The 24,943-nt window shown below is 41.0% G+C and overlaps 3 protein-coding genes across 5 annotated transcripts; all 3 read left to right on the forward strand.

Moving 5' to 3' along the window:
* The first annotated feature begins 300 nt into the window (after positions 1–300).
* Positions 301–4,529, forward strand: spag7 (sperm associated antigen 7). Its single transcript, XM_076274667.1, has 8 exons — positions 301–390; positions 868–935; positions 1,357–1,445; positions 1,759–1,843; positions 2,155–2,244; positions 3,358–3,514; positions 3,841–3,958; positions 4,311–4,529. Exons 1-8 carry the CDS (start codon positions 306–308, stop codon positions 4,336–4,338), a joined length of 720 nt encoding a protein of 239 aa, XP_076130782.1. The 5' UTR covers positions 301–305; the 3' UTR covers positions 4,339–4,529.
* A 4,091-nt stretch (positions 4,530–8,620) lies between these two features.
* On the forward strand, positions 8,621–17,197 carry rnf167 (ring finger protein 167). 3 transcript variants are annotated; one of them, XM_076273510.1, is made up of 11 exons: positions 8,621–8,716; positions 8,863–8,959; positions 10,207–10,340; positions 10,444–10,524; positions 11,245–11,382; positions 11,632–11,719; positions 11,866–11,956; positions 12,914–13,019; positions 13,799–13,892; positions 14,579–14,659; positions 14,986–17,197. In XM_076273510.1, the coding sequence occupies exons 3-11, from the start codon at positions 10,236–10,238 to the stop codon at positions 15,441–15,443; spliced, it is 1,242 nt and encodes a 413-aa protein (XP_076129625.1). In that variant the 5' UTR covers positions 8,621–8,716; positions 8,863–8,959; positions 10,207–10,235; the 3' UTR covers positions 15,444–17,197. The 3 variants fall into 3 exon arrangements, with proteins under 3 accessions (XP_076129625.1, XP_076129626.1, XP_076129624.1); XM_076273511.1 differs by having other exon boundaries at positions 8,637–8,970; XM_076273509.1 differs by having other exon boundaries at positions 8,638–8,959.
* A 2,064-nt stretch (positions 17,198–19,261) lies between these two features.
* On the forward strand, positions 19,262–22,981 carry LOC143111320 (beta-enolase-like). The gene is made up of 12 exons (XM_076273530.1): positions 19,262–19,351; positions 19,526–19,615; positions 19,942–20,037; positions 20,264–20,322; positions 20,433–20,502; positions 20,592–20,725; positions 21,221–21,443; positions 21,628–21,825; positions 21,985–22,186; positions 22,391–22,499; positions 22,578–22,636; positions 22,767–22,981. The coding sequence occupies exons 1-12, from the start codon at positions 19,324–19,326 to the stop codon at positions 22,834–22,836; spliced, it is 1,338 nt and encodes a 445-aa protein (XP_076129645.1). The 5' UTR covers positions 19,262–19,323; the 3' UTR covers positions 22,837–22,981.
* Positions 22,982–24,943: the final 1,962 nt, after the last annotated feature.

Consider the following 24,943-nt stretch of genomic DNA (forward strand, 5'->3'; position numbering starts at 1 on the left):
TTATAGTGTGTCCTGTTTGACAAAGGGACAAATCCATTTAAGCAGGGATGTCAATAACATCTCTGTGGTTATTATTACTTTAAACACTTACGTACAACATCATGTGTAGCTGTATGCTCTGCATACCCTCTACATTCACAAACATTGTGACAAGATGGTGATTATCATAAAATGTGAACATAGTGTACTCATAGTGTACTGTATAAAATTACCCCACTCCAACATGGGGCGGAGTCTGAGGTGTTGTGGGTGTTCCCTCTCGTGCCTTTAAAAGACGTATTTCCGGTACATACACTCAATTCAAGATGGCGGACCTCTTAGGCTCTATCCTAAGCTCCATGGAAAAACCTCCAACTGTCGGCGACAAGGAAAGCCGACGAAAAGCAAGAGGTATTACAATTACCGTTCAATATCCGGCAACATTGTGTATTCTCAATGTTATAATATAGCCTGAGCAAAGGGGACGTATACATTTCTTCTATTAACCTCAGTGTGCTCGAGCCACCCACCGTCCCCTCTGCAGCATTCTGACCAGTCACGTAGCAGACGTCGAACTGCAAGGCAGTCGCGTCGCTGCTGAAGTAATCTCTCATTGGTCAATGTTGCTCTTATCGCAGTCAAAACATCACTAGCAAGCAGCTCCGTTGAAATGTGATGAAGGCTATATAAAAATATAAGAGACAATATATGAAAAGAATGTACCGGTATATGAATTTACTATATTGTATGAAGTCCAAAGTGCTTACAAGTTATAATACAATCTAAAAGCATACAGTTTGTAATGGCTACACTTAAAAGTCGGTACAAATATAACTCAAAATAATTCTGAAGTGTGATTAAGTTACCAATCTCACTTTTCCTTAATAGAACAAGCAGCCAGAATGAAAAAGATGCAAGAGGATGAGAAGAAAAAGAAAGCTGAATTTAGAAAAAAGGTAAACAATTGGACATTGGACTAGTGGCGGGCCCCACTAGTGGGGAATAAAGACATGTCAGGTGGGGCACGATGAATAGGAGGATTTTTTGTTGTTGTTAATGTTTAATAATGCCTTTCTTTTTTTGACAAGATCATAGATTCAAAACAAAATAGCCACACACAAACATAGGTGTCATAAACAGACCGACATATTAATTAAAATAGCATCTGATCCAGCGGACCAAGACAGGAAATGCTACGTGGAACCACTTTTTTAACATTACCATGAGTTGATTGGGTCAGGTGGGACTTGAAAATTCCCCACTTCCAAAGTGGGGAATGACAGAAAAAGTTTGAGAACCACTGGGTTAAAACATGCCACCTCATTTTTAACGCTACAATGAATCTGAACTCTCTCTCTTCCACTCTCAATCTTTTAGATGGAGAAGGAGGTCTCTGATTTTATTCAGGACAGTGTCATACAAAAAAAGAAATATGAGCCCATGGGAAAGATCGAGAGGAGTATCCTGTAAGTAAAGTTTATAGCTGCTATGGCTTACTTCTGTCGCCTCAGACCTTACATTTATTTAGCAGTAAGACATCAAATAAAAGGAGACTGACTTTATGCAGTTCTAAAAGGAAATTAGGAACTAACTATGTTGTAGCCAGTTATGGAATTCTAAACATTATTTTGTTCTCTCTACTATTTTGCCTGGAGCATGGGCCATTTATTAATTAATTGATAAACGCCTGATGTAAAATGAAGGTGGAGAATGTCCTGTTGATTGTTGTGGCAGAATGGATGTCAGGATTGTACTTATATGTTATCCCAACCCCCCCAGCCATGATGTTGCAGAAGTGGCGGGTTTGACTTCGTTTTCTTTTGGTGAGGATGAAGAGAGCAGATACGTCATGTTGTTTAAGAAGGTCAGTGTATTGTTTTTTATTGTCACCCCAACACAAAGCACAGCCCTGCATTTGATTTCAGAAAAAGACTTTGACATACACATTCTATCGGACAGCGCATTGTAGTTGTACCTACACAACCCACTTAATATGGATAGCGTGATTTATTAAAAAACAACAACTCTACCAGTAAATTCAGATGGAAGTGTCTGTGTCAACCTGTAACATTTTGTATTATATGATCTAAATGATTTGATTTAACTTGATATAGTATGGTGTAGTGCCTGTGCATCATATTGGGGTTTTTTTGTGGTTGATTTTGTGGTGAGTAGGAGTTTGCTCCATCAGATGAAGAATTGGATGCTTACAGAAAGGGAGAGGAATGGAATCCCCAGAAAGCTGAGGAGAAACGTCGGTTAAAGGTAAGTCCAGTTGGGACGCTGTGGAAAAAAATAGAATGATGGGTGGGGGGGGGGCATTCCAGCTAAGCAGAATATAAGAATGGCTGCATGTGACATTTTTTACAGAAGAAGATGACGGACCTAACAGGTAAGGTGCTGGACGAAGTGTTACCATTACCATGGATCTTTTTACACAAAATCCTTAAAATAACTGTTCAGAGAAAACAGGTTTGCCAAATTTGAACGCACCTCTGTTTGGAGTTAGGCTATATGTTTAGCCTAATTGAATAACTTGATAGAGAAGACAAACCATTTTGTGGAATGATGCCTCGTCATATCAAATTTGCAGTCTCTGGTAGCTAGAAGTGACTTCATGCGCTGTCTGCCATTCGTTGTCTATAGCTGGTCATGCTTTTCATATGTGGCATTCTGAAGCCATCTTTAAATTCGGGATCAAGCTTGGGACCTTGCAGTCAAAATTGTTGTTTGTTTTTATGTCGTTTTGAATAGCGACTTCATAACCTACCCGTGTTGGTGTGTTGTTGCAAAATCTGTGGAATCATTTTATGCACACATACAGAGGCAGTCTTTATTGTTGAGGTCAGACATGATAATCATCCTAATATTTTGCACTCGCTTGACTTTTTACTTTTTTTGTGCACTAATTCAGTTCTGCCAAAGATCCACTTCCAACCTCTCTGGTGCAGTGCTTTGTGAGAGGGGGAGTGGCAAAAGTCAATGTGTGCTTCTTTTACCGATATATTTAACGGTATCTTTTGCATTTCTTATCCAAACAACGTCAAACTTGGCACTGCACTCACTCGTGCCCGTAGCAAGACAAGTTTAAAATCAGTCAGACGAATGGGTCGACAGATATGCAAATAACACACACAAACACACAGACAGACGTTTCTTTCATTTATAGATATATAGTACTATAACCAGATCTGTCAATTTCGCAACAAAAATCTCAAAACTGTTTAGCGTCCAAAACACAGTTTGGGAAAGGTACTACTAAACAACACCATAACCTTGCAGTGAACAAGAAGTGCTTTTGTAACAAAGCCAAAACAGATACATTTGTTTTTGCAAAGCTTGAGTTGCTCCCTTATTATCCTGTTCACTCTTATCCAGGAACTTGCTGCATTGGAGGAGGAGTCCGTCAGCCGCACAGAGAAAAGGCCTGTGTCTCCCAGCTCAAATTACAGGGACAAGTACAGTCATTTGATTGGTACTTCCGCTGCCAAAGATGCTGCGCACACACTTGAGGCCAATCGGGCATATGGCTGTGGTAAGTAATGACGCCTCAATATGTATGACCATTTTAGAGTGTAGTGTGAAATTGCACACGAATTCCTGGAAGTTGTGACCGGACTGCTGGCTGACACCAGAACCAAGCCAGTGCTGTTTAACAGCTGGAGGATGGGTGTGGGCTCTGTGTGGGCGGTCAGACAAGACTGAAGGACTCAATTAGGTTAAAATGTAACATGATAACATGGCGGAATTTCACATTCAGTAGAGTCATACCGTAAAAACACTTGTCCTTTATTATTATTACATTCACATGCACTGCTCTAAACCTGCTTAATGTTTCACCTGGTTTTATTTCCCTTTCAGTGCCCGTGGCTAATAAGAGAGACACTCGCTCTATTGAAGAAGCCATGAATGCAATCAGGGCCAAAAAACGACAGAAGAAAGACGATGACACTGAGGCAGGCAGTAGCAATGCCAGTTTGTAAGAAAGAGTGCAAAAGAAAGTGTGTGTGTGTGTGTCTGTTCATCTGTGTGTGTGTGTGTGTGTGTGTGTGTGTGTGTGTGTGTGTGTGCGTGTGTGTGCGCACATGCGTGTGTGTGTATGAGTGTCCATTTTGTTCTGCTGACCTTAGAGATTTAACTGAGTATACTTTTAAAGTAACGTATACTTGTACTTGTAACATGTACAGTGTTAACTTACAAATAGAAAGATGTACACAAGCAATTATGCAACCAGATGTCATTATTTGAAGGCAGTTGTATTAGCAGGAGTGCCTTTCCATCTTGCTGGATGCTAAATGATTATCTGCTCTGTTGTTCTACACTGTGTCTAGTCATCCAGTGATGGAGCTGAGGCCCTGAGGAGTACTGTGCCACGTCGGTGTCTCTTACAGTTTTAATCTGGTCTGCACACCTCTTTTAATCGTAAATTCCCTGTAAAGTATTTGTGTATAAAATGCCACAGGATCGCAGGATTAATGAAAGTTGTGAAACTGTGTACTGTACAGTCATTCTATAGCTCATCTGTCAGCAGTAATGGGGGGGGGGGGGGGGGGGGTAGTGTTTGAGGTGTGTATTTTGTGATTTGTTTTTAACTATCGATTCAAACTGTTCTTGTCAGAATGTATTGTATCCACTTAGGTTTTTTTCTTGAAATAAATATGGCTGTCATAGACCATTACACTTTTTGAGGTGTAGCATTTCTTTGTCTCCAATATTCTTCTCTAATTTCAAGTTTATGTGTTTTCATCTACCATATTTTCTTTCTCCTTCTATTATACTGAGCTAAGGAGAAATGGCCTCGGGAGCCATACAAATTCTACAATATTCAGTTTGTACGTCATGTAAATTATTGAACCCTGTGTATTATACTTCTTTATCAACCGTGGAAATGGTTTGTTTCTCTTGAGAGATGATCTCTGCTTTGAGATTCTCAGTTTGACCTTGATATTCACTGTAAATCCATGCATTTGAATAATTCATCTTCATTCATGAAGTTTATATACTATGTGTATCTATGTGTCTATGTATGTCTGCTCTACACAAAACTGAACAGCATGTTCACAGAAAGATCAGGTCTTCATTTTGACGGGTTTAGCATTGATGTGTGTCAGTCCCATAGTGAAAGTCTGTTAGTTCCGTGTCCATGTTAATCAGAGGGACACAATGTATTGAATTGTGAAGCATATTACAATGAGCACACCAAAGACTTCCTGTGTAGTTTTGCTGATGAGCCAAACTATAACGAACGGCTGGAGGATGTATGTTGCTCCGTACATTTCTCTGCCCTGTTTGGTCAGTCAGTCAAGATTGATAGACTACTATTAGGTTAAAAAATAGGGCAAACCATGACATGGTGCATCTGTGCATACTCATGGTACTCATGCGCATGGTATTAATTGTACTCTGCGCATGGTACTCAGAAAAATGTGAAAATATATTTATGACTGTCATGTCCTTTTGCAATTTACCTGAAAATACATATAGTTACACTTCTACACTTGTAGTGCAATTTTAAACATAACTGCATTATATTTAAACATTTTAATTGAAAATGTATCCAATATATTAATTTTATATCATTATTGAATAATTACCATCTTCTTGGTTTATTTGGTCTTATTGAATTGGTGATAATAGAGGGATATCAGATTTATCAATCAATCAATAAAATCACCTTCCATTGATTGCACCGATATAACTTTGCTTTACGTTATAACTATAACACCGATATAACATTACTAGTGCAATCTCTAAAGCGATTTAATCCCAAATCCCATGGGAGGGAAATGTCAGTAAGGACTTTTACTTGTCAGTGTCAGCAGTGTTAGGAAACCGGATGTTCATTGTGTAAGTAATTTGGCCAAAGATAATGAATGCGTAGCAAGATGGGTCGTCCTAGTTCATGTCTATGAGGGCAAAGTGGAGTTCAGTCAGAGACGGGCTCTGGTTCAGTTCCCGCCTGCACAGGGGCGTGTCACTGACGTATGACCATAAATGACTTACGTTTGAACGCCTCGGTTCCACGCCAGACAAGCCGGAGTAAAAAATAAACTTGGTGTACACCTTCATTTATGTTGATTTTCTCCCGACTGGAGGGTCATTCTATCACGACATTCCACTGAAATAGGGAGGAGGGTTTGGAGATCATGATACCGTGTCCGAAATGTGCATCCATTGCTCAGAAAAATAAGACTTTGACAAATTCTGGGAAATTCTTGGATTCTGCCATAGACCTCAATGTTAAAAAGAGAGCCGATCACTGCATACATGCAGTGTTATAATGTAACGGAGTACAAATACTTCGTTACTGTACTTAAGTAGAAATTTCATGTATCTGTACTTTACTTCGCTATTTAGATTTATGTCAACTTCCACTTTTACTCCACTACATTTCCTAGATAAAATGTATACTTTTACTCCGTTATATTTCCACTAAGCATCTTCGTTATTTTACTAAAACATAAAATTAGAAAAAATGTGTGCGACTGCAATAAGGGAGGTTTGGCGGATGCTCCTAGATTGCATTACGCACGCTGCCCGCTCTATTTCAGCTCTTGTTTGTTGCTAAAGGAGGAGAACGCACAACTGAAACCGCCATGGAAGCACGAGCACCTACTGAAGGACCTCCCGTTATCATAGATGACCACCCCGACGATAGTGGTGAACTCGGTGAACAGGGTAGTGGTAAATATAACGTCATACACCCGTGGCCATATTTGCAAGAAATGTTTCTGTACATCGGCTACCTAGCGGCCTGTGAAAGGCTATTTATCCATAACATCGCAGGAGTTGTCTTCAGTCCAAGAGTAAGACTGAATCAGGCCTGGGGTGGGTAATCGGGAGAATTCCCAGTGGGCTGCTTCACTTTTGGCCCGGTCGAGGAAACAAATATTGACATTTGTCACGTTAGTCTATATTTTTTCTTAAAGTAGGACACGTTCCGCATTCTGTGCATGACACCAATGCAATGCCTCTGCATGGGTTTTAGCCTACGTGAGGGAGTTCTCCCCTCCCAAAGAGTTGGTTGGGTCCATATAGTCTTTTCCAAAAAGTTTTCTCAGATACGGATAACCAAGCCGGCCCTACAGTAGACACAAGCGTCAGGAAGGATGGAGGGTAGAAAGAGGCCAGGAGAGAGATCAACCAGTCGACCACTGAAAATGATGAGCCCGAAATTAGTGATGAGGAGGCACTACAGGGACAAGTAGAGAGGATAAATTCAAATTATTTAATGTAAGAAAGAGCAATTACCCTACATGATAAACCTATGCCTTGTTTGCTCAGAAGAGGGTGTAGTAAAGGAGTAGGCTAAATCACCAAACAACAATATAGCCTACCCATGCAAAAATATGTAGCCTAAACATTAGTTCAATATGCCTCTTTGTGGAAGCATGGGATAGGCTACATTTCAAAGGCTTTCTTTCTTTCTGTTTTGGTAACTAGTAGGAATATTTTGGTAATAGTGGAATATTTTTTGTTAAAGGAGCCGTATGTAAGAAAAATATTTCAATTAATCATAAAATGGCCCTGATATTTCACTAGACATGAAGAAATCATGTTCATTTCAAATACTTATATCACTGACAACAGTAGTCCGGCCAGGATATTGTCATTTAAAAAGTGAAGTTGCAGCCCTCAACTGATGTTGATGTTGTGTTTTGTCATGTCATGTTGTGTTTTGGCCTGATGCGCCACCCTCCACCTATCTACTAATCACGAAGTCAGTAGTGTTTCGCCATCCGGGTTGGCAACCTCAAGTCAGGGGGGAGGGGGAGGGGATACACCGCTCTTCAGTATTTTGAAAGTGATTGCAGTACCAGTTTTGGCCACAATCTTACATATGGTTCCTTTAACTTCTCAGTTGAAGTGAATTATTATATAACCTTTACACATTTGTTGAACCATGGTACTAATAAAAACTACAGGATAGTAAGAGCTGAAATGTTGCTTAATTTATCCAATTTCCACCACTATGGTCGGTCTTGGGCCTGAAACTCCCGGGCACTGAATTCTGGCAACTTTGAAAACCAGGTTCTTTCGTAAGCCCTAGAAATGCTCATGCCACATGACCAAAATGTTTTCCCTACAAGCAGGTCATTTTTTTTTTTTTTTTGTGAAAGAAATAAGTTATTTATTTTTCATTTCAGAGAATTGTGCCTAAAAAGTCCTAGAAAAGAATGTGATTTGATTTGATGAGTGAGATTAAGAAGATATGGGAACCCTGAATATGCTTTATGCTTTACTATAAGAAAGCCAAAATAAAGTTTACAATAAAAGTTCAAAATAAAACCGCTTGCTTTTTACTTTTTACTTTTACTTCAAATACTTAAGTACATTAAATATCAGAAAATTACTTTTGATACTTAAGTAGAGTATATATCAGATACTTTAAGACTTTTACTTAAGTAATATTCTAAAAGGCAACTTTCACTTCTACCAAAGTCTTTTTCTAGTACGATACTTGTACTTTTACTCAAGTATTGCTTTCTAGCACTTTCTAACACTGCATACATGTGCGGGGGCGTGTACTGCTACCCTATTTGCATAAATTTCCAGGGACAGGAAATGGCCTCTCAGGAAGTATCTTCGTAATCAACCATCTTTGATTTGGCATTGAATTATCACAAGTCACGCGATATTTCCTATGAGATTCACTTTGCCCTGGTCTGGCTTTGCCAAAGAAGCGTAAACACGGGCAGTTGTGGTAAGAACATGGAGCTCTAAATCTACGATGTAGGTGAGGGTAAAAACAGTTAACGTTGTCAGGCGACGAAAGGATATCGTATCTGTGTGTGAACGAGGTTGATATTCGTTGACAAGCATCGTATGAACTGTCTCAGCTAATCGAGTTCATTTGTTGTTATCTCTACCTTACATGGTTAGGTAGCGTTGGCTAACATTAGCTTACCCTCAGTTATCACCCGACTCCCTTTCCAAACAGCCCACAAACGTTTGTCGTTTAGACGGTGACTAAGCTCAAGTAAGTATCAGGTTTGTATAATTCTAACATGCTTTGAATAATTGAAGTTGAAAATACAGCTGTCCATCCTGTAATATACCAGTATGTTCATGCCATGATCTTGTGTTGGTGTTCGCTTCTCGGTTGTTAGCAAGCTGCTAGTTGTAGCTTTAGTAACGTTAGAGAACCGTGGCTTGTTTGTTTTTTACCAGGCGTCAACAACTAGTCAGATGTTTGTAGTTAATGCAAACACCCCTAATGCGCAACTATACTTTACCATAAGCAGACTAGTATTTTACTATTTGTAAAATTGCTCTTGTCATATTTTACAAACATATACCTCAAATAGAATAATAAATTGCCCTGTGATCATGGATTAACGTTAGTCCTAACTTGTGACACAATTAATGTACACTTGACCAATGTTAACTCGTCGCTTTCCCTGAAATTGTTCTTGCACCCATGACAAGTTGGTTACAGTGTCTGTGCCTTCATTTTACTTCGTGAGTCGATTCGATCTTCTTGGAACGTTACTTGCTTTGTTGGTTGTGGTTTTCAACACAATAAACCTAGACTAGGCTAGGGAAAAGACCTGTTGTGTGGCTTTGTCGTAACGGTATTAAGTCATGCTCTCGAGATATGAACAAGGTTAAATTACAGATTTCATGATCGTAATTTGGTTTATTCCAGAGTTAGGATGGCGTTTTACATTACGTTACTCTTTGTGTGTTATGGTCAAGGTTCCCATGTCCAAATAAAGGAAAGTTTGCCAAACTGCTTTACTGAGGTCCTCGTAACAAAGTACATGCTTCTGTCAATTCAGTATCGCCTGTATCAAAGGGAACTAATATACAATATATATGGCCCGTGTCGAAAAAAGCCGAGCGCCGTTCTGCCGATCTTTGTTGTACTAATTGACGTTACTTCATCGCGTGTAGCCTACTGTATCTGTTCTTGAAGTTGCAACAGTGAAAAGAAATGCGTCGAACTGTTTACATTCTTGAGTTACTTGTCCTTGACCCCATCCCTCAGTCTTACCTCTTAGGCTGAAATAGAACAATTATTAGGGTGGTTTGATCAGCTTCTGCGTTATCACTTATGAATCCTGTCAGGAATATAATGAAGTGTTTGATCATAGCAGGAATTGCCTTAGAGAATTGTTCTGAATGTTGTAGATTTATTAAAATGTAGGGCGTGATTTAATTGTGCTGGTATTGAGGCTTGAGAAGGCACTCATCAGGTGCTGTTGTCTCTTTGGTCATTGTCAGGGTGAGCTCGTTCCTATCCCAGAGCTGGGATGCCGTGTCTGGGCCATGAAGGCATGAGATCCCATCTTAAAGTCCTGGCTCTTGTCCTGTGCTTCATTCTGGGACCTTCTCCTTCAGACGCCTACATCTATGCGGTGAGTTATTTGTTTTGTTTGTTACCTTGACACTGGACATGTTTTTTAAATGTTGTAAATGTTGTGTTTTAATACCCCATTCTGTAACTTTTTACCTTTACAGCACTACAGCAATATGACCCCCATGTCATTTGAGGACAGACCGGCTCTGTTTGGTGGCCTCTTGCCGATGGAGGGTCTTATGGTAAGAGACTGTCAACTAGTCTGTTCTATGAGCTAGCCTCTGTCTACACTATTCCAGATTCATTTGAATCCAAAACGCTTTTGCGCCGCTCATCTACACTACTCCAGCGTTTTCATGCTTATGAAACGGAATGATGTGAAAATGCTGTCTGTCCCAGTTTCGTTCAAAAACTCTGGCTTTGTGTAACATTTTAATGTGTGCAGGGAAATCCCTAAACCTCTCAAATCGATGGCATAGAAACCCATGTTCCCTACCTGATGGAACCTTGTCAGCCTGATGTTTCGGTCCCTTAAGGGTTGTGTTTGAATCACATGATGATGATTATGTGCCCCTTTTCTGAACCCCCCCCCCCCCCCAAAAAAAAAAAAAAAACAATAACAAATCACCTTTGACTCACTTTGACATCCACTACTAGCCTGCCAGTTGTACATGCAACATGGAGAACAAAGTACAAGCTTTAATGGGCTTGCTCGCTGTCTTTGGTTGCATCTGTAGTACAGTTCGATTCTGAATAGATTCCTTAGATTAAATTCAATTCATGAATGGTCATGTGAGTTGTGCAAATGGTCATGTGATGTTGTGTTTTAAAATGAAAGGAATAGGAAAAGTGTATTGCGGATGTAGCCTCAGTCTTTTCACTAACCCATCACCACACACAGCAGACTGCTAATAGTCTATCATCATGGTCCCTTATATCTGTCTCCTTTGTTATTTGCTCAGGGTGTTTTAGTGGAAGCCCGTCCTCAAAATGCCTGCTTACCCATTGACCCTCCCCCTCCCCCGCCAACTCCTGGTGAGGCCAACCTCACTAAATACATCGTACTCATCCGCCGCTTTGACTGCAACTTTGACATCAAGGTCAGTGGCGGTTCTCACTCACTTTCACTCTGTGTGTCACCTGAATAGCCTGTTCTTGTACACCTCTTGGGTTCTTTGAGTAAACATTGTTTGTATTGACAGAAGACTCTGTTTTGCAGTCTTCCCATTTCCAATACATTTCTTTGAAGTAGAAAATATAAAATGCGAGCTTGTTTTTATGCTTGGTGGGGTGGTAGCTTGTTTTTATGCTTGGTGGGGTGGTGTGATCGCTGCTGTGTTTCCCCTCAGGTACTGCATGCTCAGCAGGCTGGGTTCAGTGGTGCCATTGTCCACAATATGTACTCTGACACAATACTCAACATGAACTTCAGTAATGGTGAGACAAGTTTACTCCGGATCTTACTGCTTGCATGAATGTTATGCCCTCAAGGGTGTGCATGTGAATGTAGAAGGTTCAGAAAATGTACAGTATACTTGTGTGTTGATAAGACTGGGCTGTGACCTGATGCTCTTCCTTTGTAGTTACCATTGCAGAGGAAATTGATATCCCCTCCGTTTTCACCAGTTACTATGCCTCCCAGGTCTTGCGAAACTTTATTATTCCAGAGAAGGGGTAAGTTCCTCAGTTCCTGATCGGTGCTGGCTCCATCCACCCTTGTAGACCATTTGGCACATTTAAATGTGAATCCTGCTATTTTTGTCTCTGTTATATGATGCCTTTGGCCATTTAGATATAATTGTCATAAAACCAAGTGGTATCACAGTCTTACTCACTTTTCAATAGTTCCTGTGCTGTTTTCTCCCTACTCACATTGAAAATGGTAATATACCCTGCATTTGCATTTTTCACAGAAATGGATACCCAGCTTTTATGACTCTCTTCCTGGCTTATCAGAGTCTAAAGTCTGGCTTCAATGCATGTTGTTTTGCCTAATGTAACAATTTTTTTTTTTTTTTTAAACCAAATATTTGGATGCTTTTTGGTTTTGATGAAAGAAAATTCACAGAACTTAGAGAAGAGTTAAGAGTTTATAGGCTAGTATGTCACAATGGTCTAATGAAAAAACTAAGTGCTGATTGGGTCATGTTGTATTATGCCCAGGTTCTAGTCTTCCTGTTAACAGGTAGTGGTAGTGCACATTGCACAAACACTATGTATTTGTATACATGGTTGCCCCAACATAATAATTATTGCCATGGAAACTAATCTCCAGTGACCTCATAGTGAAGGCTAACTATGCTTTCTCACTTGCATCCACTGACTCTACATAGTAGAGATGTAGAAATTACAATGGAGAGAAATATGGACAATTAGGATTCCTCCTCCAACAAACCACATTTACTCTTGCAACAGCTTCAATTTCATTAATCAGGAGCAGTTTCCTTTTTTCAAAATGCACGGCACTTTGGGTGTATGGTCACATCTGACAAACGCTAATGCGATCCTGGAGTTGGTTATGAGTGCTGCAGTTCTGGTTTTGCTGCTTCTTGAGATATGTGAGCCAGATTTTGTAGTTTTTTTGGACAATGGGCCCATGAAGAAACTGATGTTTCTGTATCTGCTGTCCAGGGCCTATATCATCCTGAAGCCAGACTTCCCCTTCCCACTGGCCTACTATCTTATCCCCTTCACGGGAGTGGTTGGGATGATCATCCTTGTCATGGTCATCATCCTGGTGAGTGGACATTCTGCTGTCTGTTTCAATTGTGTGCCTGTGTGTGTCTACTTTACCAACTTCTGTCAGTTTGCAGAACTGTGACTATAGGTTACCATAAAAGGAAAGGCCACATTACAACAATGTGTACACATTACACACAAACCCCCTAAAGGATGCAAAATGCACCTCTTCATTTTCATACAAGTCTTTGACACCTTTTGACTTTAAGATGAATGTACTGCAAAGAAACCATTCAAAACCTAAACCTCTGTTCTCTTACCTCTTTGGCAGTATTGTATTACATTGTTTGTTGGCCGTTTGTCTTCCTTTTTCATGCCTTTTCTGATCAAACATGAAATATTGGAAGGGTATTGGCACAAATGAAGCTATGCTTACATCATACTTTTATCCAACATGGATATGTCATACCATGGAAACTTGCTCATCTTGTTTTGGTACTTGAAAGCACCATGGTATGTTGTCATGCGTGCTGGAAAAGGCTGAGCTGTTTTAGTGTATTTATGGGGTGGTGGGCAGGTATTGAATCTTCTTCCAGGCAAGATGAAAAGCAAGATTCTGTTGCCTGGACTTGTATGTTCCAAATGTCTGGTCATACTTGCACTATTGCCCAGCAATTTAATCCCTTTTTTAGTTTTTGTTGGCTCCGTTTTTGTCTGCCTGGCTGTTCCTTTATCTGTACATGTGGATTTGAGTGGAGGGGCCTCTCTGCATGCACAACGTTTATTGTTGCCATGGTAACATTTTTTTTTTTTTGCCCTTGCATCCGATTGGTCCAGGTTGTGCGCTGTGTCCAGTATAAGAAGAGACTGCGAAAGAACAGACTGACTAAAGAACAGCTGAAGAAAATCCCGATTCACAAGTTCAATAAAGGTGAGCCATGCACAATCACATACAAATCATGATGCTGAAAATGGGGGGGGGGGGGGGGGGAGAAACAAACTGCCAGTTTACATCAGACCAGCGCTTTGTCTTGTAATGTAATTACCATCGTAATGTACCATTTAGGCTGCAACACAGGTCAGTCAACAGCCCAGACTATCCATGTCTTTTTATGTTCAAGTTTATAGTGAACAGTTGATCAAATAGTTCAAGTTTTTTCTTTTTCTTTTTTTTTTCTGTCCAATATAACAAAACGGCAGCTTTGGTTTTGTGGAATTGTGTGTAGTCATTGAATTCCAGCAATGTCCTGTAAAGGAAAGGCAGCTGTTTCCTCTGAGCTGTTTTTAGGGAAGTAGGTTCTCTGAGTCGGCAGATGTCGGTTAAGTTGGTCAAAACTTGCTTTTACTGTAGTGAGAACTCGCGCCTTTGAATTATTTCAGTAGGAAGTGAAGTGGTAGACATGCGATCTGCCCAAAGTGGATTGTCAGTGTTTGGTGTCCATGTCTGGGTGAGCCAGTTATGCAATGTGTTGGGTAATAGGCTTCTTCTAATGGGGAAAGCTTTATGAACTCGGAAGGCCTAATGACCCCCCAAAAAACGGTCCATGCTGGTCTGTGGTTGACTTATCATGTACAGGTGTTGCTGTAAACAAAATAACTTGAATTATGTCCCATCAGGTGATGAGTATGATGTGTGCGCCATTTGTTTGGACGAATATGAGGAGGGTGACAAGCTGCGAGTTTTGCCTTGCTCACATGGTAAGTGTGTGTGTGTTTATGTATATGTTTGTGTGAAGGCCTGCTTGCAAAGCATTTGTTTGGTTTTAGTAATCCGCTGCTATTCAGACGTATTAAAACTCTGATTCGGAAATCAGTGCATGTTATGTAATGGCCTTAAGCTACAGGCAGTGTTGAGTGTTAAGGGTCTCCCGTAGCTTTGACACAGAGCTGCCAGATTGCTTGAATAACAGAGTTATTGCGAACTGTATCTCCAAGGGAAATAATGTCAACATGTCTTATATGTCAGTGTGCAGGGCAGCTAGTAGCATAGGTCTCTGAAGTGACTGTCCTCATTGTCGCCCCAGCCTACCACTGCAGGTGTGTGGACCCGTGGCTCACGCTGACCAAGAAGACGTGCCCGGTGTGCAAGCAGCGGGTGACGCGGCCCAACCCCGAGTTCTCCGAGTCGTCCGACTCGGACGAGGACGGCGGCTCGCGCACCGACGAGGAGGGCGGCAGCGGTGCCACGGCCACCACCGACGAGGCCAGCTCCGAGCGGACGCCGCTGCTGCGTGCGTCTAACCCGGCCTCACCGCTCGCCAGCAGCCCGCCCGTCACCACCTACGCCTCCACCGTCGCCACGGTCACCGCAGTCACCACAGTGACCACCGCCCAGTGCCTGGCGCACACGCCACAGCGCGACTCGCCCCTGCTGGGCTACGACGGCTACTACTCGCCTGAGGAGGATTCAGAGCAGGGGCTGTCGGAGGAGGAAGACGACGACACGGCCCAGCTCATTGGCCGCGGCGCGGTAGGAGTCTGAGAGACTAGACCCGCCCCAAATAGCGCTATTAAATCCCCCTTTTTATTGGAAAAGCCCTAGCTGGTCTCAATGATTTTAAAGGGCTGTGATCAGAGAGGAGGAGAAGAATAGCAAAGTAATTTAACCCTGTGGTTGAGACCCTAAACATTTTTTTAAGCAAGACTCATAATGGGCTCTCGTTGATAGCGTTAAAGCTGTCGACTGTCCACTTATCGTATGGCTTGTTGCTTGGGAATGGGAACATTAACAAATTAAGAATTCCAAAATGAGGCTATAAGAGAATCCAATCTAACCTATACTGTAGGCCATCAGCGTAAAACTTGACTTGATTTTATTTTTTATTTCTACTTAATGTCACATATAAAATGTAAAGATGGCATTTTAACACCATATGCCTCCAAACACTCCTCTCTCTTTAGACACACACACGCACACGCACACGCACGTACACACACGCACGCACACACACACACACACACACACACACACCTACACCTACATCTAGTGCAATATGGACTGGTGGCCAGTTTATATGTGTCCACTAACCTGAGTCTCTTCAACGCAGTATGTGCAATTGTATCATCTTACTCCCTGCAAGTGTAGTGTACCCCAAAGACTTGGAATATATTTGCAATATTCTGATCCTGCTTATGAAATCATGTTGCCATTGTTCAGTTGATGATTTGCAACTGTATTTTTATTTTTTTAATTGCAGTAATTGTCACTGCATCCTGTTCTTCTGCTACTGTGCTTTGATGTTTTTAATGTGATTCCATCTGAACCATGATTTGGGCCCGTGTCTGGATGTCAGACATTGAAGCGTAAACAAACTGGTTTGGGCAGAGGGAGTGTGTGAGGGGCATCCAACAGGGTGCCGTATGAGACCTGAGTCTCTTGCATCACTTTACCCTCGTCTCTGTCTGTTCAGTCTTTCCTTCTTCTTTCTCTTCAGTCTTTCCTTCTTTCTCTTTTCTTCTCTTCTCTTCTCTTCTCTTCTCTTCTTACCCCATCTAGATTTTCTGTTTTAAGTAATGGAATGTCTTAAGGGACACAGCAGAATTTTATGTTAATTTTATACACAGACCACACACACACTTTTACTCTGTGTGTGAATGGTTTCATTGTCTGGACACTAATAATATAGATGCTTCTTTGGGTCTTATAATGTGGTTAAGTCTTTCTGTTGATGTATAGGTCACATGTCCATGTGTAAGCTCATTCTCTGTTATAGTACAGTTAAAAGATGATTATTGTTACTGCCTAAAGGCACATCTTATAAACTTGTATTGAAGTTGTGCCTGATTTAAAAGCTGTTTATAGGCAGTAGTACTAGTTCCCTCCATAATCAGTTTCCCATCAAAAATCATCGCAAGCGACTTGAATGTGTGTAGTTTCTACTCAAATTGATCTATGTGAACGGATTTTTTTGTCTGTAAATATATTTTTTCTTTCGAATATCCTGTCAGAGGTCATGTCTTGTTGAGAGTGAAGGTGTGAGTCATTGAGTGGAATTGTAAATGGGAATAAAAGCACATTTGGAGAACATAAATAACCACCAGGCACCTGTAGGATACTGACAACCATGCCCAGAATAGGGACCAAGTTCTTGTTGAATAACCATTTGCAGATTATTTGTTTTTCCATTTACCGTATAAGATCAATGTTTATGCGTCTTTGATCCCTACCTTTGCTGGTATTTTCTTTAGGGGATGTACTTTCTTTACCTTTGTGCCATAAAAACACAATTTTACCTATATTAACTCTTTGTCATTATTATTATTTATTTATCTTTTTGCGTTGTTACAATAATGTCTCTGTCAATATTTAATATCCGCTGCAGCAGCTCAGAGCAACTCAACCCGGTGTGCCTGGACTTAGATCATTATATAATGACTAAAGGTTTCTGATCAATTTAGGTACAGGCATTTTCCTTGTTTTAGGAAGGTACCCCCTTTAGCTGTGCAATGGAACAGAGTTGGTTAGTGTGCCTTTTAAAACCACCACCTGACATCATCTTGCAGAACTGCCCAGTATGATCTCTAATCTCTGACCTTTCCAGAGTCTTTGTATTGGCCAGTGACTTCTTCAGACTTCTGCTTTATATTTAAAGGGTATGTGGTTTCACTTCTGAATTTATATTTAAGAATTAAGGCCTAATGACTTAATAGTAGACTGCAAAATATGTATTTGTAATGGCACCAGCTATTCAAAAGCACCATCTACAGACAGCTGTTAATTAGTTCACATGAAAGAGCTTGTTGGGCTGGCCTTAAGATTACCTCCGCATGGGATGGGGGAGTTTCAAGTAGCTGCACCACAGTATTCAGGGGAGACTATCCAAGACACACAGGCCAGCACCTCATAGGTAAAGTCTGTTTTCCTTACATTTATTTTTTGCTTTATTTGTGTTGGTAATGGTGTATTTACTGCTAAAGAAATACTCTGCTCAAAATCTGACTATGGGGTATGTAATGAATGTTATCATATTCTGAAGTCTTATCTATGTTGGAAAAGTATAAGTTTAACAGGCTTGCTTTAGGGGAGGGTAAATGATGTGCAGCATTGACCGATCACTGAAATCTAAAAGCAAATGGCTTATAATGTCAAGTGTTGAAAAGAAAGATTAGCCTGGAGGGAAACTGAACTGGACAATGACACATATTCATTCACTTGTGTGTGCATTCGCTATAGGTCTATGGACACTAAGTCTGTTTCCAGAGCGAATAAGTGAAAGCCCTTTGTGTTTATGTATCTGAGTAGGAAGAGAGTACATGTAAATGTACACTGTTAAGGCTATCATGGGAGAGAACGAGAGCTAACTGACCATCAGGCAGCCTTCTGGCCCATTCCATAGGCAAGAGTCAAGATGGCCAGTTATGTCATGTTGGAAGGATGTGGTATTCTGGCGGAATTCTCCAGGGTGATGGAGGTCTGTTTGAACTGACATGGTGGACATATGTTAAGGCGAGGGGATAAGGAGCATGGCTAATGAGACATAAAAGGTCATGTATTTCCAGTGCCTCAGCTGGACAAAGCTAAAGAAGGATACATCTGTAAATGTTGTGGAGCAAAGAATTATATTGCATGCCTTTTGATCTTTGATGAACACTTTTGATGATGTGAATCACACATATTAACTGAGTGACCATAACATTTTTATGAAGTTGCTCCCTCAGTCCATATGTTTTATTAGAACCCCTGTGGGGGTATTTTCAGTACTCTGCGTGCTTCACAACATCTTTGGCATGTGACACTGTGAGGACAGCACTCCACATCTTCTGGTGTGAGTATGGTAACAGAAGGAGGCTTAACTGCAGGGGAGAGACCTAGGAAAGTCACGCTGCTGTGTATTATAGTATGCATACACTTGAATTAAGGTGGGAGAAAGAGCTTCTATTCACGAAGAATTGCTTCCTTCCCTCCCCAGTGGTACAAATGTTTTCCATGCTGTAATTATATATGTGAAGGTGTATGTGTATATATATATATATAGGCAATATGGATATATATATATATATAGATAGATAGATAGATAGATAGAGTGTTACTACATATAGGTACAGATACAGTATGTATTTGCATAAGTATGATGTCTGTGCATGTTATCCTCAGGTGGCTCATAAGGAATAAGGATTATAAAGGCATCTGCGATGGAGGCAGAGTTTACCGTGACAACTCTCTGTTTCTATTTATAATCCTCCAGTGCCGACCTAGCCAATCACATAACACTTCCTGGTCCAACCCACAGTCTTGCTTCATTGGTCATTTAGCAGAGGTCAATGTGGCTATTGGTTGTTAAAGTGTAGAGATCGGGGAGGATGAAAGTGGACACTGATCTTGAGTACTGAAATGACAAGGACATAGGGCTTCCAATATTGCAATGGCAGTACCAAGGCTTTTAAATACAGGTGACAATGCAAAGATGATAAACAGGAAACATGAATGGAAATGTCAGATTTGTAATTTTGTTTACTTGCCACTGTCCAACTTTGAAAAGGTATCAGGATGACAGTGTGTGGAATGATAAATGTACTTTTGATATGTTTGAATATTTCAGCTCATTTGCCTCCCTCCCTTTGCAGCCAGGATGTCCATCGCAAAGATCCATGCACGTGAGATTCTCGACTCAAGAGGAAACCCCACAGTAGAGGTGGACCTTTTCACACATAAAGGTAGCAGCACCCACTCTGGGTATACACACAGGTCCAGATCTTCCAACACACTTACAAGACAGTTATTCATTACACAAAACAAAGGTGTTAGCCTAGGGATTCTACATTTTTCCACTTTTTATTAAAATGTTGTGACCATCCATGCTAAGGTCAAGAGGTCACAACACTGCAATTCAAAATGGGGATATTAAAGAAGTGTGTGAATGTCTGCTTTTACCATGTTCACTTTTGCCTAGTACTTGACTGGGATGTGCATACCCTTCCACATATTTTCTGCATGCATCACATGTCAAAGGTGAAGAGGTCATGCCGGTATCTGCCCTCAGGTCGCTTCCGCGCTGCTGTGCCCAGTGGGGCCTCCACTGGTGTCCACGAGGCTCTGGAGCTGAGAGACGGAGTCAAGGGCCGTTACTTGGGCAAAGGTAAGAGATCAGGCTGCCAGCCACAATATGAGGTATACTGATGACTAATGCACTTTGCAACAATGTACTTTTTACTGTAGATGATTTATTCGATATATTCATAGCAACACTGCATAGTGTCCTTTAGCAAGTGGTAAAACATGTCCTTTAAGACATATGTCATAGTTTTAAAAATACATTGTTAACTATTATTCATTAACTGAAACCTCATGTCCGTTTTTCTCAGGTGTATTGAAAGCAGTTGACCACATTAATAACAACATCACTCCCAGATTACTGAAGCAGGTCAGGAAGAATATTTGGTCTTATTCGGTTCACTACTGCATTTGGCGGTCTGTCCTGGATCTCAGTATGACCCTCACTACTTATTTTGTTGTCCCACTCTTCCCTTGCAGAAGCTAAATGTGGTTGATCAAGAGAAAATTGATAAGATCATGATTGAGCTGGATGGCACAGAAAACAAATGTGAGCCTCTCAGCACATCAGGATATCTTCTATCTGTTCTGTTCTATCAGCCTCAGTGTGTCCATAAGTGTGAAATGTCCCCCTTTCAGCTAAGTTTGGTGCTAATGCCCTCCTGGGCATTTCTCTGGCCGTGTGCAAGGCAGGAGCGGCCGAGAAAGGCGTGCCACTCTACCGCCACATCGCTGACCTGGCTGGAAACAAAAAGGTCATTCTACCTGTGCCTGTAAGCTTGTTACCAATTCGCCTTATTCACCCGGCGACCAGAACGAGGCTAAAGGGTACACTTGCCATTACACCTCAGTCCAGCAGATGGTGGTGGTAATGCACTCCGTTTGCAAACTGCCAAAAAAAAAGGGTTCACTGGGTTCACTGTTCTTCTTCTTCAGTTAGTTTTTTTTGGCAGTTTGCAAACGGAGTGCATTACCACCACCATCTGCTGGACTGCAGGTGTAATAGCAAGTGTACCCTTTAGCCTCGTTCTGGCCGCCGGGTGAATAAGGCGAATAACAACAACATCACATGAATCCAACTGCAACTCTAGTTACTGGTGTAACTGGAGGTGTTCTTTTGGACAATCCCATTTACACATGTAAAACACGAACATGTCACATAATGTTTAATTAGCTGTCAAAGTTGCAAAATTGCCTCCCTTCAGTTGACACTCATGCATTTTATTCCCTTTTGTCCATTGTCATTTCTGATTACCTTTCTTGCCAAGGCCTTTAATGTAATTAATGGAGGCTCCCATGCTGGTAACAAGCTTGCCATGCAGGAGTTTATGATCCTGCCGGTGGGAGCCGGTAACTTCCGGGAGGCCATGCGTATTGGCGCAGAGGTCTACCACAACCTGAAGAGTGTCATCAAGAGCAAATACGGCAAGGATGCCACCAATGTGGGAGATGAGGGGGGCTTTGCTCCCAACATTCTAGAGAACAACGAGGGTGTGTTCATCAGAATTAGTTTGACCTTTGACCTCCCAGATCAGAAATGAATTCAGTCATAATTGTTCAGTTTGTGTTTTATTGTACCGTCTATTTCCCCTCTTACTCAAAAACAGATCAGATCAAATAGTATCACTACCGCCATGTTTCCAACTTACATAATGGTCTTGTCTGTGGTTTGTAGCTTTGGAGCTTCTGAAATCTGCCATCGAAACGGCTGGCTACACAGACAAGACCATCATTGGCATGGATGTAGCCGCCTCAGAGTTTTACAAGAATGGGAAGTATGACCTGGACTTCAAGTCCCCAGATGACCCAAAACGCCACATCACTGGAGAACAACTGGGAGACCTGTACAAAAGCTTCATCAAGAAGTATCCAGGTATGGCTCTCTCTCATATATTCATACCATCACACTTACACAGCAAAAGTCTTTTTGAAACATCATTGTTCATTAAGTAACTATCATAAACATCTACACATACTTTTCCCACTTATTCCTCAAATATGTTCAATAATTAGCAACTCTTTTGCTGTGCAGTCCAGTCCATTGAGGACCCTTTTGACCAGGATGACTGGGAGAACTGGGCAGCATTCACAGGATCAGTGGACATCCAGGTGGTCGGGGATGACCTGACAGTAACCAACCCAAAGCGCATCCAGCAGGCTGTGGAGAAAAAAGCCTGTAACTGCCTGCTGCTGAAAGTCAACCAGATTGGCACCGTTACAGAATCCATCAAGGCGTAAGTGTAGCGCTTTAACAAGAGGCTGACAAGTATCGATGCTCTTAAAAAACGTCTAAATATAGAAAGAATAAGGAAGGAACTGCCATTGATCTGACCACTTGATCTCTTGATCTCCCATTGGATTATGGCAGCCATGATGGTCAGGGCAGTGTGTCTGCATTTATGTTTGTGAAGGGGTGGTTTAGATATGTTTCTCCACAGGTGTAAACTGGCTCAGTCCAATGGCTGGGGTGTAATGGTCAGCCATCGCTCAGGGGAGACAGAGGACACATTCATCGCTGACCTGGTGGTTGGCTTGTGCACTGGCCAGGTATGCTTGCTCTCTGAAAGAAAAGAAAATTTGATGTCCGTGTTACAGCTCTATTCCAGTACGATACCTCTTTTACAGATCAAGACTGGTGCCCCCTGTAGGTCAGAACGTCTTGCAAAGTACAACCAGTTAATGCGGTGAGCCCGTGGAAAATCCCCTTGTACCCTTGTACACCTCCCCACCCCTTGTACTCATAGTAATGTTAAAATAGTTTGTATTCAAGTAATGTCTATTCTATATAATGTTTGTCTATTCTTTTCCCCTTAGCATTGAAGAGGAACTGGGGGAGGATGCAGAGTTTGCTGGCAAGCACTTCCGTCATCCCAAGGTCATCTGAGGTTGCTCATTTGCAGACTTGAGGGCTGGTCTTAAAAGTAATCAAATTCAGCAGGAAGCCCTTCCCAAAATGTCTGTGTCTGTCAATTTATGTCATTCTTTAATTACAAGTGCTTCTGTCATGAGGCTGTGAATATCAAATAAAATGGAACAATTCAAATAGCATTCTGTTTTACTGAAACGAACAAGTTCATCTCATGACTGCTGGCATCATCCCAAACTAAGGGAAAAAATAACACTGTGTGATGTGGTCAGTTTCATTGTTCTGGGAATTAAAGCGTCAAAGCCCCTTCTGAATGTTTTATTAAAGGTCAGAAACCATTAATGGCAAAAATACAGTACACCATTCATGATTAATTTACGCAGCTAATTAGTGTAATGACTAAGTTCATGAAAAGCGCCACATCAGAAAGATTAAGATTTTCTTTTATGATTCTGCGCCTCCTGTTGGGTTTTCCTTGCTTAATCTCTTATATTACCTTCTGCTTTACTTTGGCTCATTCATTATTTCTTGAGCTAGACGTATGAATGAAAATGGCCCACTGTGATAGATATGTATGGGCTATATTCATCTTTTTGAAAACATGCAGGTGCCTTATGCTTTACATATCCCTTTAAGGCTTCACTGACTAACTAACCAGAACTCGCTTCTGTGCATAGGATTATGTATAGGAAACGTTGTATGGGGTATATTTAATTGAGCTATTATTAGATTTTAACCCTAAATATTTTTTCTCTCTCAGATCGTTAATAAGTTTAATAATTCATAATAGGAAAAAAGACAGAAATTGACGTATTAAATTGTTTCCTCATGACATCATAGGATGGTGATCCATTAAACCCCCTACAAGTTTACTGGGTGAGACGTGTATAACAGCTGGAGTGGCATTCGCGATGCATGCCGACATGACGTCATCTGTTGATGATCTATAAAATCACTGGCACATTGCCAGAACACACTAGCTCACCTCACTGGCTACCTTTTACACAGTCCAATTTGAGAGCTTGTCAGTCACATGTGACAATCCAAACATACAATTTTTGCCAAAGAATACTTTGGATTACACCAAGTGGTTTACTCATCAAAGTTTGTATTCCTTTAGAGGACTCTTCTCTTCTCTTCCCTGACGGAATGATGGCTCAATCAACCTCTTCTTCTTCAGCTTATCTGTACCTTTTGCTCTTTTTCATCTTGTCCTCACCACTGGTGCAATCTAACCAACTTGATTCTCAGGTGAGACCTTTGGATAAAACGTAGGATGACCTGCATGGTTTGTTAGAACATGTAACTAATGGTGATTTACATTACAATGGCGATAATGATAAATAAAGTTAACCACATATTGCATATATTTGAGAAGTCCATCCCAGTTTATAAAATATGTAGTTGTTAAATATTTTAGCACAAATTAAGCTAAATAATGAATTGCTCTGTACAATGAAATGTGATTTATTTAGAATTCATTAAAGCAAGACAAGCAAAAGACTGTTAACAATGTTACAGCAATAATTTTGCATGAATTAACCAAATTCATCCTCTCACATAGATTTTAGATGACCTGTTTGCTGTACATCTTGACTTTGCCATGCCCAATGTTAATGCTGAGGGATCCACTGAAGATCAAATGCCCTCACTATCGTCATCACCTTCTTCATCATCTTCCTCCTCCTCTCGACATGGACGGAATTTATCAGAAGGGATGGAGCCACAAGTTGCCAGAGAACGCGAGGCAGATTCTACCCACAGGTGGCCCCATCGCCTGATGGAATTAATTGGCCACCAGAAAAAGTTCCGAGGACGAACTAAGAAAAGCAGAAACGGCTGTTTGAGTCAGAACCTTGTTGGAACCTCTGAAGGGGTGGGTTGCTGATGTGGTCGTGTGTGAGGGACAGCTGGTTTACATATACAGAAATGGCTTATCAATTCACATAGGAGGTATATGAGTGTATACATATAAACCAAATCACTGAATGTTAACAAAATGTTACAGAACATACAAATGTTACAGAACAGAATGTTCCTCATACCTATGATCCATTTACATTACAGGTGAAAATGATCAACCTGATTGCCAGGGATGTGGAGTATAATGAAGATATCAAATAAG

The sequence above is a fragment of the Alosa pseudoharengus genome, unplaced genomic scaffold (genome assembly GCF_046254945.1).
Source record: "Alosa pseudoharengus isolate Yale_2024_CS ecotype anadromous, Long Island Sound unplaced genomic scaffold, YU_APseudo_1.1 YU_APseudo_1.1_scf_8, whole genome shotgun sequence".
NCBI lineage: Eukaryota > Metazoa > Chordata > Actinopteri > Clupeiformes > Clupeidae > Alosa > Alosa pseudoharengus.

What these genes read in the sequence shown, in the direction of transcription:
- spag7 (XM_076274667.1), top strand. Translation starts at nt 306, where the DNA reads ATGGCGGACCTCTTAGGCTCTATCCTAAGCTCCATGGAAAAACCTCCA. An exon ending in AAGATCGAGAGGAGTATCCT is followed by an intron (nt 1,446 to 1,758) that starts GTAAGTAAAGTT and finishes CAACCCCCCCAG; the next exon opens with CCATGATGTTGCAGAAGTGG. An exon ending in AGGAGAAACGTCGGTTAAAG is followed by an intron (nt 2,245 to 3,357) that starts GTAAGTCCAGTT and finishes ACTCTTATCCAG; the next exon opens with GAACTTGCTGCATTGGAGGA.
- rnf167 (XM_076273510.1), top strand. Translation starts at nt 10,236, where the DNA reads ATGCCGTGTCTGGGCCATGAAGGCATGAGATCCCATCTTAAAGTCCTG. An exon ending in ACTGCAACTTTGACATCAAG is followed by an intron (nt 11,383 to 11,631) that starts GTCAGTGGCGGT and finishes GTTTCCCCTCAG; the next exon opens with GTACTGCATGCTCAGCAGGC. An exon ending in AGTTTTGCCTTGCTCACATG is followed by an intron (nt 14,660 to 14,985) that starts GTAAGTGTGTGT and finishes TTGTCGCCCCAG; the next exon opens with CCTACCACTGCAGGTGTGTG.
- LOC143111320 (XM_076273530.1), top strand. Translation starts at nt 19,324, where the DNA reads ATGGCAGTACCAAGGCTTTTAAATACAG. An exon ending in ACCAAGGCTTTTAAATACAG is followed by an intron (nt 19,352 to 19,525) that starts GTGACAATGCAA and finishes CTCCCTTTGCAG; the next exon opens with CCAGGATGTCCATCGCAAAG. An exon ending in GGATGGCACAGAAAACAAAT is followed by an intron (nt 20,503 to 20,591) that starts GTGAGCCTCTCA and finishes TCCCCCTTTCAG; the next exon opens with CTAAGTTTGGTGCTAATGCC.